Genomic DNA, 17,677 nt, shown 5'->3' on the forward strand with positions numbered 1-17,677 from the left:
AAGATCAGTGAGGCGGAGGTAAAGTAATATAGTGTTGGCTAAATGTAACAGGCTAGACATTTACTTACATTCTGCATTACAGGATTAGTTTACGTTTTGTCAGTAGCAGGATGATAATCCATTTAGACATAACTGATATCTAACAATGGAATATTGCTGGTATGGTGGTGTTTTAAACAATACTTTGGTCATTTTGTCTCTTTTGGCTCAGAAGTCCCTGGGTTTTCTGTCTTGGTTCAGCTTTCACAGGGTTTGCAATGGAGCTAAGTGTACCAGCACTGCTCTGATTTAAGGGGAGTTTACAGCGACCTTTGTATGTGTTACCATTTTTCTTTTTCTTATGCCATAACAATTGAACTACAATACCTAAGGTTCCTTTTAAATGATTGATTTGGGGCATACCCTTGGAAGAAAATAAGATCAGATCTTTATCTGTTCTGAGCTCAGTTAACTTGGTTCTTAAGAATCATCTGGATTTGTAAATGAGGGGAAGAAAGGAGACAGCCATTGAAATAAATAATGCAAACTTCTAAGGCTCCTGCTCAACGAGGTTTATCCCCAGCAGCTTGAATCTGGTGATCCAACAAGGATATTGCTCATTTTTTAAATAAGTTTAATGCTAGCGCAAAGTGTCATATTGACAGGAGTGAAGAAAGAAGTCCTTTGTGTATTCATAGAAAAAGTGTAAAATTCGCAGCAGCAGTGTAGGCATCCCAGCCCGGGTCTGTCTGTCTGCCTATTTAAAGGTATCCTCAAGGAACAGGAGAGTGACAACCAACACATTTCCCATGTAGTAATCAACTGATAATCAATTGGTAATAGCTTTTCGTCACTAGTGACTTGGTTTAAACAGAAACTATTTACGTAGAGATAAAAGGTCCATTCTCAGAACTATCTAGTTTCAGACAAACTTAAAAGTAATTGAATAAACTTAAGAAGTGCTCTTGTGGCTCTGCAGAGAACTTTCCCAGTTGATCTTAGCAGTGCTGTGTAAAGGGACTAGGTAAGGATCTAGGAAATTTTATTTGATATATGGAGCAAACAGATGGTTACATGTTCACTAGTTTTGGTGTTAAGACATGGCCTAATTTTTTGAAATTGCCTGGGTTTCTTGATATAGCTGAGATCAAGGTAAATATTTTTGTCTATTTTAAAGGCGCTCCTAAACTGGTACGGAGGTTCGTGTAGTTTTTAATTTGTCTCATGGTGTTTACTAGCAAATACATTGATCCTGTCTGTGTGTGAGAGAGAGAGGATGAGTGGTTGGTTAGGGTTCTGCAGCACCTTTTGATAAGGTGCACCATTCTTACATGAAATTGTATGCTCCTGTTTAGCTATTTGAGGCCTAATTCTTTGCCCACTAAAATCAGTGGGAGTATTTCCACTGACTTTGTAGAGCACTGAATCAGATCCTTAGTTTCTAGAACAGAGATTTAAGGTTCTTAATTACATAAATGGCTTTGCTATGGGTTGATTGGTTGAAACGATCTGCTGTTGAGATAACTGACTGTATATATAATCATTTCAAGAAAGCTTTGATGAACACTTTTTGTGTTCGGTCAATCTGTGATTGTACCGAGGCAGATGTTGGTTCATGTTCTGTATCATCTTAGGGAAGCTATTTCTTTTACTTCATTTTACCCACAATATATCATTCATCCTTTAGTGATGTTAGTAGCATATTTACAGTAGGTTATAACTAAGCATTAGCTTTGTGGATCACAGAAATCACCTGATTGTGGTGATCTCATTCCATTTGTAACCAATGGCTGCTGTTCCTCACAGAGTGTAGTTTGTTTATAAAAATTCTGATTTCCTTAGGATAGCAGTCCCATCATATAAATGCACTAGCAACCACGGATTTGTCATCATTTGCCTCTTATTTACAGAAGATCTGCACAGCATGTCTTTTCCTTGAAAGAAAGGGGGGGAAAGTTTTTTAGAAATTTCAAACATGGAAGGGTAAAAGTAGGATGTAAATAGAACAGCCATTAAAGAATTATACTGAAAACAGAAGGGAATGCTTGAGAAAATTGCTATTTGATTTTCCCATTCTTTCATCATAGAGCACAGGCTGGATCTCGATTCAGAATAATGAGCAATTCTTTTAAACAGGATACAGTTAGTCCTTAATTCTGATTATATTACATTTTAACTGTGGCCTATTTGGATTAAGGAGTTGCCACATTCCAAAATATTGCTTTTTGGGGGATTTTGGATAATTCTGCAAAATGGAAAGGCAGCATGTTTTATAAAGCAGGGGATATAGAGGAACATAATTTTATTCATTTTTCAAAGGGATCAAAGTTTGTCGTGAGGAAGTCTACTCTGCTCCTGTTGAAGTCTGTGGGAGGAGCCTCAGGCTCCCTAATTAAGTGGTTCAGTTTTCAAATTGCTTTAAAATTACTTCTTAGGTCTTTAGTCTTGGTCCTCTTTTAAAAGTTTCTGGAATAATTCCAAGTGACTTCACTGCAACCAGAATTTAGTTGTAAAACTCAAGACTTGATTCACCTCCAAGACTGCAGTGCTTTGGGGTGTAATTTGCAAATGCTCATGAGACGTCCTGATGGTATGGTAATGGTGACCACATATGTACCTTAAAAAGATGTCTAGAGAGAAACACAGTGATGTCTAAGCCCATACAACAATTTGATAGACCGCAGTGTGATCAAAAAGGTGATTTTTTCACAGGCTGCCCTATGTCTAGATACGCATTTTATTTTGCTGCTAGTATTGTTTCTTCTTACCTTCTACTTCTCTCTCTCCCATTTTCTTATTTGGGGGTTGGTCGTAGCACTTATGAAAGAGATGGGTCTTGCGTATATACCTGAAAATGATCAGAATCTCACTCTGCCTGACTTCCTTTGGAAAAGTATCCCACAGAGCCACACCACAGTAACAGAAATGCATACATACATTTAAACACTCTTCTGAATGATAAAAAGCTACTCAGTCTTTGATGTGTCATGCTCATTTTCAACAAAACCCTGGAACCATTCACAATGGCCCTGATCCTGATAGGTGCTGAGCCTCTGCACATTCCTGGGACCTCAGTGAGAACTGTGGATAATCAGCAGTTCTTGAGGTGTCTTTGTTTGTATAGAAAGAAAGAATTGGAGATATACCAATCTCCTAGAACTGGAAGGGAACTTGAAAGGTCATTGAGTCCAGCCCCCTGCCTTCACTAGCAGGACCAATTTTTTGCCCTAGATTCCTAAGTGGCCCCCTCAAGGATTGAACTCACAATCCTGGGTTTAGCAGGCCAATGCTCAAACCACTGAGCTATCCCTCCCTGCAATGACTAGTGATAATATGATGGAAACATCATATTATAGGAAATGAGTAGTGATAATATGATGTTTTTTTAAATTGTATCTAAGAGAAATTGTTAAAAGTAACCAGATTGGAATGCATACAATAACTTGGGCAAAAGTCAAAATACTGTTGTTCTGCCAGTGAAAACAGTTTAAGATCCTTCTCATACCAAATGGACTAATGTGCTGACTGATCGATTTCTCGACAGTCTGTAATACTGGGAAGTAAATTTCTTGTGCAGGGATTATCATTTGTGTAACCTGGTAAGACAAAATATGATGTGTTCATCTGCAAAAGTTCAGACTATGAAAAACTGTGAATTATGTTTTAAATTCACTTAGCAGCAACTCCAGCTTGGGGGCATTTAATATTATGGAGGAAGAAAAAAGACTCTACTTCCCTTTTACTGATGTTTATTATTGTTGTTAGTTGCATTTATTGTTTTCATACATTATTTGTAATACACTTCTACCTCGATATAACGCCACCTGATATAACATGAATTCAGATATAACATGGTAAAGCAGCGGCCCCAGCTGAGTTAAGGGCTAATTTTTATGTTTATAACTTAATCAGAGAGAGTCCCTGCCCCCCAAAATTTTACAGGACATGTAATGGGTGGGACAAAGGAAGTATTATTATCTCCAGTTTACAGAGAGGGAACTGAGGCACAGAGCGTAAGTGACTTGCCAGAGTACATTGGAAATATGTATCAAAGCCAGGCCTTAAACCCAGCTTTCCTAATCCCAGTCCAGTGCCTTTAATCACAGAACCTAACCTGCCTCTCAAGTCTTCCCTTTCTTTCCTGGAAACAGTTTGCTAGACATCCAGACTTCTCCAGTAAATAAGGGGGCTGCCAGAGATCCAGTCTGAGAGTGGCTGAATTGTGGAGTCCTACTCTTTGGGAGAGATGCAAGGAGCCAGGCTTGCCATCTGAAGGGTGCACTTTAGAGGGACTGAAAGGTGTCTAACGCACAACCTGCCCTGTAACCATGACACCACCACATCTCCATTCTGGCGTTTGAGTATTGAATATAAGTGTCTGATACCTAGGCTTGGCAGAATTCCTTTTTTTAAATGTTGATTGATAATATATATGTTTGTTTTTAAGCATATTTTTAGATTTAAATAAATAAATAATGTTCATAGTTGTGGGATATTATGGGAGGAGCTCAGACAATTATTTAATGACAGGTCTTGAGATTCAATAATTTAAAGCTTTATAACCATTAAAATACAAATTATCAACATCATCTGTCAAAATATACAAAGTCAGTATCTTTAAATTAAACTCAGGCAGCATTTTTCTTTGCCTATCTTTAAATTCTGATTATTATGGATGGAAATTTTGTCATTGGTTTGTGTGTGTACAGTGACACTGATGTTTACCAACATTTACTGATAAAAATCGAATCCTTCCATTCCTATTAGTACTACAGAAAATGTAGGAAATAGTAAAATGGCACAGAAAAAACATGCAAACTTTCTTCGTGCTTTCTTGAGAGCTACATTCAAAATCAATAGCCGTAAAACAGTGGGCCTGGTATTGAGGAAACCTCATGTTCATGTAGTCTGTTTCTTTTGTCATTGTAACTAAAATATGAACTTAATCTGAAACATAAATCTTTGAATATGAATCTTGTTGCCCTGTACCAGAACAGTAATCTTCCAAAGGTAAATAATCAGCAAAAGAATGTAAAATACTCCAAGCAAATTCAGTGACCTTTTTTTTTTGTTTTGTTTTGTGTTTTTTGCATTTACAGACCTCCAGAATTGCACGTTCTGATGAAGATAAAGAAGGGGCCTGGGATGCGTGGGGAGCATGGAGCGATTGCTCGCGGACTTGTGGAGGGGGAGCATCATATTCTCTAAGGAGATGTTTAAATGGCAGGTTAGCCCAATACCTACAGCTATGGTTTTACTCCTCATCAGCTATGCTGTGATTTCCTCTCCTCCTATGCTCTGTTGGGAAGGATTTTATTCTCTTTGTGAACCAATTACTGTGCATGTGTATGAAATGTAGTGTTTTTTATAAATCTTTAGGGGTAGTCAGATAAATAATTGAGGCCCCAGTTCAGGAAAAAAATTAAGCACATGGTTAACTGCTGTGCTGAATAGGGAGACTTTATTGAGTAGGGGCCTTAAATGGCAAGAATGACTCACTTAATGTTTTTTTTATACCATTAAGTGAGTCATTCTTGGTATTTAAGGCCCCGATTCAAGAAAGCATCCCTACTCAGTGGAGCAGAAAAGCCCCCTTCCTTAGGAAAGGGGACATTCAAGTCCATGTCAAACTAGTGGTGTACTTTAGCCCAGTGTGTAAAGGGAAGATCACTTGTGACCACCTTATTATCAAAAACGACTCATTTCACATGCAGGCAATGTGTCACACTGCTTCTCTCCCTTGTCGCTCCTGTCCTCTTTGCCCTGCTGGGGCCATGAAGACCTCAGAAGTTACAATAGTCTTATAGGCTGGAGTGACTCCCATGAGCAGCTTGTCTCCTGTGGCTTTCCCATCCCCAGTCACTGGAGATGAGTAATGACGGGGGCTTTGTCCCATGTAGTAGTGATGGGCTTCAAATTCTCCCAACCGTCCCATGCAGTTGTAGGGGGGTTCAGTCCATCCATGCCTTGCTAACAACTGTAGTATCTCCTGTCCCAATCCCTGGATGAGCAATGATGGACTGAACAGGAACTCTCCATCACAATGGCCTCAGATCTCTCTCTCTCTCTCTCTCTCTCTCTCTCTCTCTCTCTCTCTCTCTCGCTATACTTTGTAAAGGAAGTTGTGATGGTGCTGCCCATGGGAGCCAGCTGAGGTCACTCAGTTAGGGTGATTACTTGGAAGTCCAAACAATGCAGTTCCCTTAAAGTGCCCAGCCTCAGGCCTCCATCCACACACACAACAGAAATGATGATGATTACTGAAAATCTCATCTCCTCATATAAAGGAAAAGGTTCTTCCAATCCCAAAGGATCAGCCACATACCCAGGTCCAATTATAACTTAGATTTTACCCAAAATACACACTATTAGCCAATTCTTATTAACTAAGCTAAAATTTATTAAAGAAGAGAGAGAGATTTAGTTAAAAGATCAATATACATACAGAGTTGAATTCAATTCTTGAAGTTCAGATACATAGCAGAGGTGAGCTTGTAGTTGCCAAAAGTCCTTTTAGAAATAGTTCATAAGTTATAGTCCAATGTCCATATTCAGGGTGGCTCCAGTCAGTGACTTGGGGATCTCAATTCTTATGGCTTACGGTTTCCCCTTCTTGAAACCCAAAGCAGATCTGAGATTAAGTAGGATTGCATCCCAGGGTTCTTAAACGTTTCCAGCAGCCTTTTGGCCTGAGAAAACAATAGGCTTAACACGTCTTCTCCCAAACATCCTGGCAATTAGCACAGGGTAATTTATCCATTAAACAGTTCTGATACAGGTTACCACAACCTTCAAAGAGACATATAGACAATAATACTATTTCACTCAAGTATCATCATAAATTTTAATATTCCTTTTTTGATCTTTGAATTAAAGCTATAGCAGCAGACAAGACTTGTTTGCTTACAAGACCTGAGCAAACACCTATCCTTCTACCTCTAACAATGCAGACTTGCATTTCAAAGCTTTATTCATTTACATATTTTCCTAACAAGTCTCTAAAGTTCAGCCATGCGACAGGTCAGTCTGTGCATTAATTAACTCTTTCTGGCCCTGTCACCCTTCAATGAGATATTAGATCAGACTCATAACGTCACAGAAGTATAGAGAACAAAGACTTCAGATACATAGCTGTTCCCTAGCTCAGACTGCTAGGGAACAGCCTGTTCCCAGTGGTCCCTGGATATCTTCCCCTGAGTTTAACATTTGTGATTAGACTGCATGGTGAAGTGGGTATCTGTGGAATGCGTAGTAAGCAAGGTGGATTGATTTAAATCAAATCAATTTAAATTGCTGATTTTAACATTATTTAAATCTGAAAGCAGGAAACCTTCATTAAAATTGATTATTTTAATTTTGTTTTGTATTTGTATCTTTTAGTTATTTTCCTAAAGAAAGGTTGATTCTCATTAGTTGGTAATCATTAGAACACATTAATTTGCAACTAAATGTAGGCTTTACACTAAATTTTGAGGCTACATTTTGATAGCCAGAAGGATACACTATATTTATATGTATTTATTTAAGGGATTATATAACTTACCTTATATTTATTCAGATTCTTAATTTTTATATTTTTATTTTATTAGAAAATGGTGAATGATGCATTTCTTATTTACTAGAGGATGATTATTTTTTACTTGTGATTTGGATGGGAATTCAAATACAATTATAAATGCACAAAACTAGCATTTTAATGTGTTTTTAAAGCTATTTTTAAAAGAGCTGGATATGTAAGAAAAAAGGGTTTTCGAAATTTTAAAACAAACTGATATATTAAACAAAGGAAGTATCTCTAGTTAATGAATTGAACTGATTGTTTCTGGCCACCAAGATTCTAAAACCATCTCTTCACCTTCTCACACCTTGCCTTTATTCACAGATTGGAAGAAGAAAACAAACTTTCCTACCTTGACAGCTCCCAATTGCTTTTTAAACTTTGAATTAGTCAGCTATTGAACTGGGCTAGTTGAATTAACTGAAGACAGAATTCTCTCTGCACCTGCAGAAGAGTCAACTGCTGTCAAAAGCTGTTTTAGTTCTTCAACAAATTCTGTTGCCAGGTACTTAGCCAGTGACTTCCTCCATTCAGGGATTTGACTTTCTTTAAAACTTGGCAGCAAATGTGTACTGCTTAATAATGTTTTAGTATTTAATTTAAATGATTTTAATAGACTAGTCCTTAATATAGGTTGTCAATTTTTCAACACTGATTTTAAATAGGTTTATTGTTTTAAATAAACCTGCGCTAAATTTAATTTTTATTTAAATTAAAATAAAATAAATCTTTTTTTTTAAATCATTGATTTTTATCCACCCTGCTAATATAGCATTCCACATCTGTGAGAGAAGGGCTACTTACCCATAACTGTGCAGCCCAGAAAGCTCACGCAACTCTCACCAGGGCCGGCTCCAGGCCCCAGCACGCCAAGTGCATGCTTGGGGGCGCTCTGCAGGTTGCCGGGAGGGCGGCAGGCGGCTCCGGTGGACCTCCTGCAGGCGTGCCTGCAGAGGGTCTGCTGGTCCTGTGGCTCCGGTGGAGCATCTGCAGGCACTCCTGCGGGAGGTCCACCGGAGCCGCGGGACCAGCGGACCCTCCGCAGCCACGTCTGCGGGAGATCCACCAGAGCCGTGGGACCGGTGGGCGGCAGAGCGCCCCCTGCAGCATGCCACCGTGCTTGGGGCGGCGAAATGGCTAGAGCCGGCTCTGACTCCCACAAACAAGCCTTGATTGGGTCTGAGAGGAAACTGCCCTCAGTAAAGAGTCTGTAAAACAAAACAATCAGAAAACCAAACCAACCACCAAACAGTACAAAAGTATTTGGCTGTAACCCTTTAAATTCAATATTCCTAGAAGTGTAACGATGGATTAATATAGGTCCTGACCCTGTGGTCCTTTCACCCATGAGTAATCCAGTGGGTCTGTTACTATAAGAAAGGATTATGGACATGCTTAAGGGTTTCACCATTCGGTCCATAATTACTTTTGTTATTGAATTCCTGCTGATTTACGTTGTTCAAAACCTTTATCGGTTGTATTTAAATTCCCATTTTGTTATGATTGCACAATATATGGTATGATAGCCAGGAAGTCAGTTTCTCTTAATGAAGGCTTGTAATGTGATATGTCAGTCAAGTCCCAGCAATATGAAATACATGGCTAAAGCTGACTATTATTAAAATAGTTCCTGTTTCCCAGTGTGCATTTTGCACAGGGATCTTTGAATGTACTAACATTTGCAGAAAACAGCCACAATACTCTATCAATGTGTTAGTAACTGTGAAACGAGTGCAATAAATTGTTGCAATATAAATTCCAGTGTGGTTTCATTAATATTTTTAATATATTCCCTTGTGGGAAAAACACATGTTTTCTATACCTTGACAAATTTATAGTTTGCAAGCTTTTTTGTGTATTTTTTTTATTATTGTTATGTCCCGGAAATACACATTGTGAAACAACTTTTTCACTTTTTTTTTAATGCTGAAAACATAATTAACACATACCATCTCTGTGCACGGTAGGGAAATGGAGGCAATAAAGCAGTGCTATCTTGAGCTAGGGGAGCCTCCTCTTCAGCACAGCTGGCTTTGCTCTTGCTCCAACCTCCAATGACTTCTTTTTATAGTAATATTTTTTCAGTTTCTTATACATTTTACTGGATATTTTTCTAATTTTTTTGAAATGGAAATAATGCAAAAAGAAGGAAATTCAGTACACTAGATGCAAATTAGTAGGTATCATTCATTTTTCTCCATGGAAAGCAGTTCTTTATAAACACTAAAACTATTCTAAGTTTTAGAAACTATGTTAATTTTAACTAATTACTTATCAAGTCATTTAAAATCTGAATTTAGGATTGAGGGCTAGATTCAATCACCTGTACTCATGATCGGTAGTACTTTATTCCATGAAAAGTTCCAGCCACTGGGGCTGCTTATGAATTAAGTGCTCTGTATAAGGCTGGCAAATGTATTTAACCGAGCCCTTAATCAGTGGCGTGTAAGCCTCCACTGATACATATATAAATACAAAGAGGTTACAGTGCTTAAATGAACCGGCAGTTATAGGACAATTCCTTTTTTAAATTGGTGCCATTTCAGCTTGCAACAGAAGACTGCAAAAGACTTGAATTGTCTCGGCATTTCGTTTTAGGATCACTGGAGAAATACATACATTACATTTATAGTATTTCAGTTCAAATAAGACTGGCATGAGTCTAGAGGAAGTTTTTCTAATGCATTCTGCTCATTTGGCTGTGAGCCAGGAGAATTGCACACACCACTGGAGAAAAATGGGAGAGAAAAGGAAGAAGTTGAAATACAGGCAGCTGTTTCTTTGCGAAAACAAAAATGATCAAAATGAAATCAATACACATTAGTTATGTGCAGAATGGAGATTCTTCTTTGACTTGCCCCACATACATCAGAAGAACTTCTGTTGAAGTCCGTTGAGTTAGGCTCCGAATCAGGCATAGAGTACACTGTGAAACCTTCTCACGAAGTAAATGTGTCTTTCATAAACTTTGCAATAGGTTAGGATCACAATATAAATGAAACCTAACAGGAAAAGCCAAACTGTTTTTCATAAGGTGAACAGCAGTGTAACCTATTCAGTTCCCAAAATCTATGGCGGAGGTTTGTGTTTAAACCTTGCATTTTGGGGACAGAGTATGTAAGAGCAATAATTCCAGTTTTCAAGAGAATAACTAGTTGTAAAACATGCTAGTTTTTAAACTATTACTTCTAGTCAAAGCCTTTGTGTTTTTCAGGAATTGTGAAGGTCGGAATATTCGATACAAAACCTGCAGCAATAACGTGAGTTTGGCCTGTAATTTAGTTTTACTACTTTTCTTATATCTTCAAATCAAATAATATGTAAAGTTTCATACATTCTAATTCTTGTTTGAAATCTAATGGATTTTCTTCCCATTCTGTAGTATTGCCCACTGATAAAGATTTGACTCTTTGCCTAACTGACACCATCAGGTTTTGAATTTACATTTCCTGAATGGACATTATCTTGTGGAATTTTATGCCAGTTATGATTGAGAATGTTTTATTTGAATTATTAGGCTAATCTGTTTTCATCCTAAACTAGCTAGTGCCTTTCCTGGGGAGTCATCTCTCAGATGAGGCATAAAACTGTGCTTGACAACTTGTTGTCATTAAAGATCCCATGGCACTCTTCACAAGAGCAAGAACACTAACCCCTGTGCCCTTTTCAAATTTCAAATTGGGTAATTACTACCAGTATTTACTCTTCACAGTCAGGCCCAGATTTTCTTTCTTATAATATGCAAAATTGTGTGTTTATTTCATGCACAATTCCCACAAATTTATAAGCAGTTTCAGTAAATGCATATATGAGTTGACATGTGAGTATGCTGTTGTCATAACTGCAATAATTGCATGTGGAAATTTTACGTGCATTTTTGCACACATTTTTATGAAAATCAGTTGCATATGGCATACTTCATGTGTTGTGCTAAATTCTCTTGTTGTGTTGTTCTGTGCTGTTAAATAACTGTCACATTTCTCCCAGAAGATGCTGCATTTCTTTGGTTTGTAGTTAGCAGGGGTGGCTCCAGGCTCCAGCATGCCAAGCGCGTGCTTGGGGCAGCATGCCGCGGGGGACGCTCTGCCGGTCACTGAAGCCGTGGGACCAGCGGACCCTCCGCAGGCACGTCTGCAGGAGGTCCACCGAAGCCGCAGGCCCGGCGACCGGCAGAGCGCCCCCCGCGGCATGCCGCCATGCTTGGGGCGGCGAAATGTCTAGAGCCGCCCCTGGTAGTTAGTAAAGCACTTTGTGATCCCTCTGAATAAAAGCCTATGTGTAAATGTACTGTAAAGTGTTATATGTTAGTTTCACGACAAGCAGCCAATTCCTATCAGGGTTTACCTCCCAGAGTAATAGGGCACTGGGGTAATGCCATTCAAGAGAGGAGGTAAAGTGTCTAAAAAATTAAGACAGAAGCATATAGTTTTATTATTTAAAATGATCCCCATTTATGTTTTATTGTGAACTTGATTCAATCCCACTGGTTCTGGGGAAGGAGCAACTATTGTCACACAAGCACCCCTTAACCCGTGAGGCTTGCGATGCAGTTTTACCTAGTAAAGTGCAGGTGGTGTTTGCATCGCTTCCAGCCTCAGCAGTGGGCAGCAGTAAAGTGTGACTAGCAGAGGTCTGATATTGGCGGCTACACAGGAGATATGTTGAATCACTACATCTCCAGGGAGCCCTGGCTACACCCAATACTCAACCCACCACACCTACTTTCTCGGCTGTGCCATCTGTCTATCAGGGTCCATGGAAGACCGGTACTAGTGACCGGGACTCGGGCGTTCTGACCTGGTGGTCAGTGTGATGTTTAGGAACCAGAAGTGAATGGATAGGTCCAGAGTCAGAAGTCAGCTGTTGGAGCTGGGGTCAGACAGGAAACAAGAGCCGAAGCCAAAGGGCCTTCGCCTAGGGTTGGCACCGGAACAGTAAGTCACCAAGGTTCAGGGACAGAACAAGGCTGAGGGCAGGAACTGGGATGGGTCAAAGTCAGGAAATGGGACGAGGTGGGGAGTCAGCTTGCATGTGGCGGAGTCTATAACAGCAACAAGCCAGGTTCCACTTGTTTCACAGATAATTTCCTGTCTATCTCTCTTAAATAACGCACTCAGCTCAATCAGGGACTCCAAAGATCCTCCAGTCAGGTCTCTTTAGTGGAGCATGAGACCTTAGGGCTCCCAATTCTCCAGTCAATAGTAGAGCCCTGCAGAATGGGGCACACAAGAACCTTGAATTGCTTTGACACCACGCACCCCAGCTTGGGCTTAACTTTCCACCACTGGGTCCAGAAGCCCAGGTGTCTGCTGGCAGAAGCTAGTGGAAACCATTAGAGTCAAGCCCAATGCATGCAAACATTGGATTCTGGAAATAAATCCAGTCACTCACCCTTTCAAGAGTAAAAGAGTAATATCAGTGCTACAACAGCCGTGGCCCCAAAATGAAAATGCCACGTTCAAAGAAATAACATAAGCACTTTTAACCGTCATAAACAAATATGCAGCCAGCAAGTACTCAGGCACTAAAATAAACAAGTCACTATATAAATTATACATTTGGTGCATTCCTGATCTGGATAAACTCTGTGCAGTGTATAAAGAACTAATGCCTAGGCTCATTTGAACACATGTACTGTAACTTTACCTTCACACTAATACAAAAAATTAAACATAAAATCTGTGACTCATCTTGCAAAAGCAACAACAGAAAAAAATTACACATGCAGCATATAGAAAAAGGGAAGAAACATTTGAGACCCATCTGTGCGCTTCTTTATGTAATAAACTGAAGGCTGCATTTTCAAAAGCTTAAGAAATCACGAAGTTAGAGGTATTGCAGTCACTCAGGATTTAAAGGATGATGCATTTAAATGATTGATTTTGAGAATTAACACTCTTGTTTATAAAATTGAAGTAGAGATTCAGGGTGAATTCCTAGTCTCATTGAAATCAATAGGTGTTCGAATTTTATATTTTAAAGTGACAGGTGGCCCAAAACTGGAACCTTGCATCTGAATCCCTTTGAATCTTGCGGTAGTTCAGAATCGGATTGAGATCTGAACCTGCCTTTACAGTTCTGGTTCTGTGCGCTGTCTGGAAGGAGCCTCGTTTCCAATTCCCGTTCAGATGTGGCCAGAATCTCTCAAGGACCACAGTTCTCCTGAGCTTTCAGCATAGATGATGGGAAAACTCCTGAGAAAAGTTGCAGTGGTGAGATTACCACTTATTTATGCTGAAATCTCAAGAGAAGAGCTCATGAAATTTTGGCCCCACTGAATTAAAACCTGAACTCTAGTTCTGATTTTACCTTGAATGCAACCCTGCAGCCTACATCTAATCCAGATCTGACCAATCCAGCCTGACTTTATTTAAAATGAATTGTTATACCTATAGTATTATTTTAAAAGAATACTTCTTCTATGAGTACAATTTTAGTTTGAAAATTTGGATTTTATACCAGCTTCTTTCTGTGTTAGTAGGTGTTATTGTTAACTATATGAGAAATTCAGTATATATGCTGCATAAAACTGATTGTCTGCAAATGTAATTTTGCTACATGATACATTGCACCACTAAAATCTATACTGAGGAGTACAAATGAAGCACAACTTAATATGTATGTGATTTTAATGAAAAAAAAAGAATCATTTTACCAGAAAATTGGTTTCATCTGGATTTCTAATAAAATAGTAGTAAGTTCACAGAACTCAAGCACAGGATGGAGGTCCCAGAGTAATATTAATGATATTTCAATCAGAAAATGGGTTTGAACAAAAGAAATCTACATTATAAACCTACATTAATCTATGTTATAAACCTACTTACTTTTTTTGATCATAACTCCGATACCAGTTACTTGATTCTTTAAAAATGTACGTATGCGTCAAACCTTTTTATGGGTGCTTCAGAGAAATAAACTATATAGGCTATTCATTATACGCTACCCAGTGAGATTTTCAATCTTTCTTAAGCCCTCTATTTTATATTTCCATTTTCATGTATACTGTTAAATTCTAATGCTACGATGTGCAGTATGTGGAAGTGTTAAAGATAATCCCTTAGGGTCCTATTCAGAGAGCAAGTTATTTGGGCCATTTCTGCATTAATTGTGTGGTGTTATGTGCCAGAAAGTCACTTTTATTTGCCAGAGTGACTTCCCCGAGTCAGAAATAACACAATGTAGTAAGAGATTTGCCCACACAAACTCCATTATCACCTTCCATTATGCACAGATAATTCTTACATCTGTTCAAAATACAGTGCATTCAAATCATCTCCTTAGCTTCACATATTAATCACAAAGTAATGTTAACATCATTGTACCCCACTCTGAGCATCTTGGCTGATCTATAAATATTTTTAGTCCAATAATATTTTATCTGTATATCGCTATGTGCCTGTATCTCTAACCTTTATTTTAGTTGTAGCAATCATGCCACTGATGCACTCATCACCGTAGAACCTATGGCTCTCAGCCACATGTAGCTGATTAGTTGTATATGCCTGTACAATCACTTCCCTTCAGGCCACCTTTCGTGCCTGCGTTCTGAACTTTTGAACCTCTTTCCATTCACATCTCCTCTCCTTTCCTTTCTGTTTATTTAATCACCCTCTTCCCCCAAAATTGGAACTAACATTTGCAAACCATCATATTTTTCGCAAACCATCATATTGTTCACTCTGCTTGTATCCTCTGCATTTCTTTCTTCCCACCTCTTGTCTGTCTTTTTTGTTTAGATTGGAAGTTCTGCTCGCTCCATATATTTGTGCTGTACATAGCACAACAGGGCCCTGATCTTGGTTGGTCTCTAGGTGCTGCTATAATACAAATAGTAAATGATAAAAATGTAGTTCTTTGGGGTCACTCATGAGGCACTTGTTGAGTCTCTATGTTTGAGTAAAGCTGAAATGTGAGGCAGGTGGAGTGAGCAAAGAAACAAGAGCTGCTCTGGTTCCTTCGTGCCCTTCCAAGTAGCCAAGAGAGAATAGGGAAAAAAGAGAAATAACTCTCCTTTCAAGCAGCAAGAAGTGAGTGGGAGGAAAAAGTAGCTGTTGTGTAGTATTGAGCTGGTGGGAGCTGCAAAATAACTGGTGAGTGATGTCTTGACATGATGATGTTTTTGTCCTGACATTGCATCAGCACCCGGTGATAATGAGTTCTAACAACATCATGTCACAACCCTGTCTAATGACATCACTCCCTAGTTATTTTGTGGGTGGCTGTCTATGCTTCTGTTTGTATAATGGAAAGGTGGCTCTGCAGCTGCTTAGGCCTGGAAGGTGTCCAGTCTGAGGAGAAAACTTACTGAAGCATCTCTGAGGGTGAGATTATCTGTATTCAGTTTGATTAGACATAGATTTGCACGTTTTATTTTATTTTGCTTGGTGATTTACTTTGTTCTGTCTGTTACTACTTGGAACCACTTAAATCCTACTTTCTGTATTTAATAAAATCACTTTTTACTTATTAATTAACTCAGAGTATGTATTAATACCTGGGGGAGCAAACAACTGTGCATCTGTCTCTATCAGTGTTATAGAGGGTGAACAATTTATGAGTTTACAATGTATAAGCTTTATACAGGGTAAAACAGATTTATTTGGGTTTAGACACCACTGGAAGTTGGGCATCTGAGTGTTAAAGACAGAAACACTTCTGTTAGCTTTGGGGCAAGTAATTCCAACCCTGGGTCTTTGTTGGAGCAGATGGGAGTGTCTGGCTCAGCAAGACAGGGTGCTGGGGCCCTGAGCTGGCAGGGAAGGCAGGGGTAGAAGTAGTCTTGGCACATTGGGTGGCAGCTCCCAGAGGGGGTTCTGTGATCTGACATATAACTTCTAACTTGACTCAGAACTAACTTCCATAAGTTATTCTTATCCTCTAGCTGCAACTTCATTTACTGTGATAGAAGAGAACCATGCAGTGCCCATAAAAATGTCTGAGTCTCTTCACTCCTCTCTGCTCTTTAGGTTCTCTTCCGTGGAAGATAAGAGGCAGTCAAATTCTGTTCTCAGTTATAACAGTGAAAGTCCTGTGAATTTCTCTGAAGTGGGAGTGCTGCACATGAGAGAAGAATTTGGTGCAGCATATGTATGATGTTATTTGAGGTAGACTCTGCATATTCCCATTTGTAGGAATTTGCAGAGGCAACACTCTCGAAGAGTTACAGTAATTGTTAAGTATCTTCTCTTTTTCACTCTGTGTATTTTCTAAACAAATCTGACTCATAACTGGCAAATGAAATTGTCCTATGTTAAATACAATAATAATACAATGTAGTAACATCATTTTGAGCTACTTTCACTGTTAAGGGTTAGCATTGGATGAAGTTTCAAAGCACTGGCAGGGGTTTTACTGCATGGGTCCCATTGACTTACAGAAGATATTTGGATAAAACTCTGCACACCAGTCTGAAACATTAAGGATTATTGTTTTAATAAAATATTTTATGTGTTGTACAAATAAGCCAGTAGCATAATTTGATTACTACTTCATACCAAAACTAAAATAAACAAGGTAGAGCATTGAAAAGAGGTGTAGGCTAATGCAATGGCTTCTCTGCAGTTCGTCCTGCTGTATGCATGTGGTTGAGGTGGCAGCAAGAGGATGCTTTTAGAAGGGACTCATAATCGGAACTCTTACCCTTCTCATATAAATCTCTCTTCCAGCTACTGCAAGTTATAGCCAGTGCTGTGAAATGTAGCTGTAAATGCATTAGCATTTTCCACGGAGGATTTAAATCCATCAATCTGAATGGCATTGATGCATTGTTCAGGTGCAGCACTGCTAGCTGACACTGAGTAACAAGTTTCCTGAATTTAGTTTACATGTCACAGTCTTTCATTTTTATGTCCAATGAAAATAAAACTTTGTTTGTTGGAAACACTCTCACATATGGTATATATGTGTAGCTGGAATTCTTGGAAGAATATGCATTCAGTCTAGCATATAGACTTTTTAACACCGGCCATACTTTTAAAATGGAGTCTTTAGTGAGAGATTGTTTGACACACTAATTCTTTTGTCAGATCCTTCCCAAAGTTCTTTTCATATTAATCTATGTATATCTTCACTGCTGCCGCTATAATTTTATGTTATGTTTGAGTTAAATGCTTACATGTACTAAACCTTTAAAAATTA

At 38.8% G+C, this 17,677-nt stretch overlaps 1 protein-coding gene across 3 annotated transcripts in view; it reads left to right on the forward strand.

Annotated features, from left to right (window-relative positions):
• Nucleotides 1-17,677, forward strand: part of ADAMTSL3 (ADAMTS like 3) — a 293,413-nt gene that overhangs the window by 130,568 nt on the left and 145,168 nt on the right. For all 3 annotated transcript variants that reach the window (XM_050966620.1, XM_050966618.1, XM_050966619.1), the window contains exons 4-5: nt 5,079-5,206; nt 10,752-10,797. In XM_050966620.1, coding sequence (XP_050822577.1) covers nt 5,079-5,206; nt 10,752-10,797 — 174 coding nt within the window. The remainder of the gene's footprint in view (nt 1-5,078; nt 5,207-10,751; nt 10,798-17,677) is intronic.

This window comes from Gopherus flavomarginatus, chromosome 9 (genome assembly GCF_025201925.1).
Source record: "Gopherus flavomarginatus isolate rGopFla2 chromosome 9, rGopFla2.mat.asm, whole genome shotgun sequence".
Lineage (NCBI taxonomy): Eukaryota > Metazoa > Chordata > Testudines > Testudinidae > Gopherus > Gopherus flavomarginatus.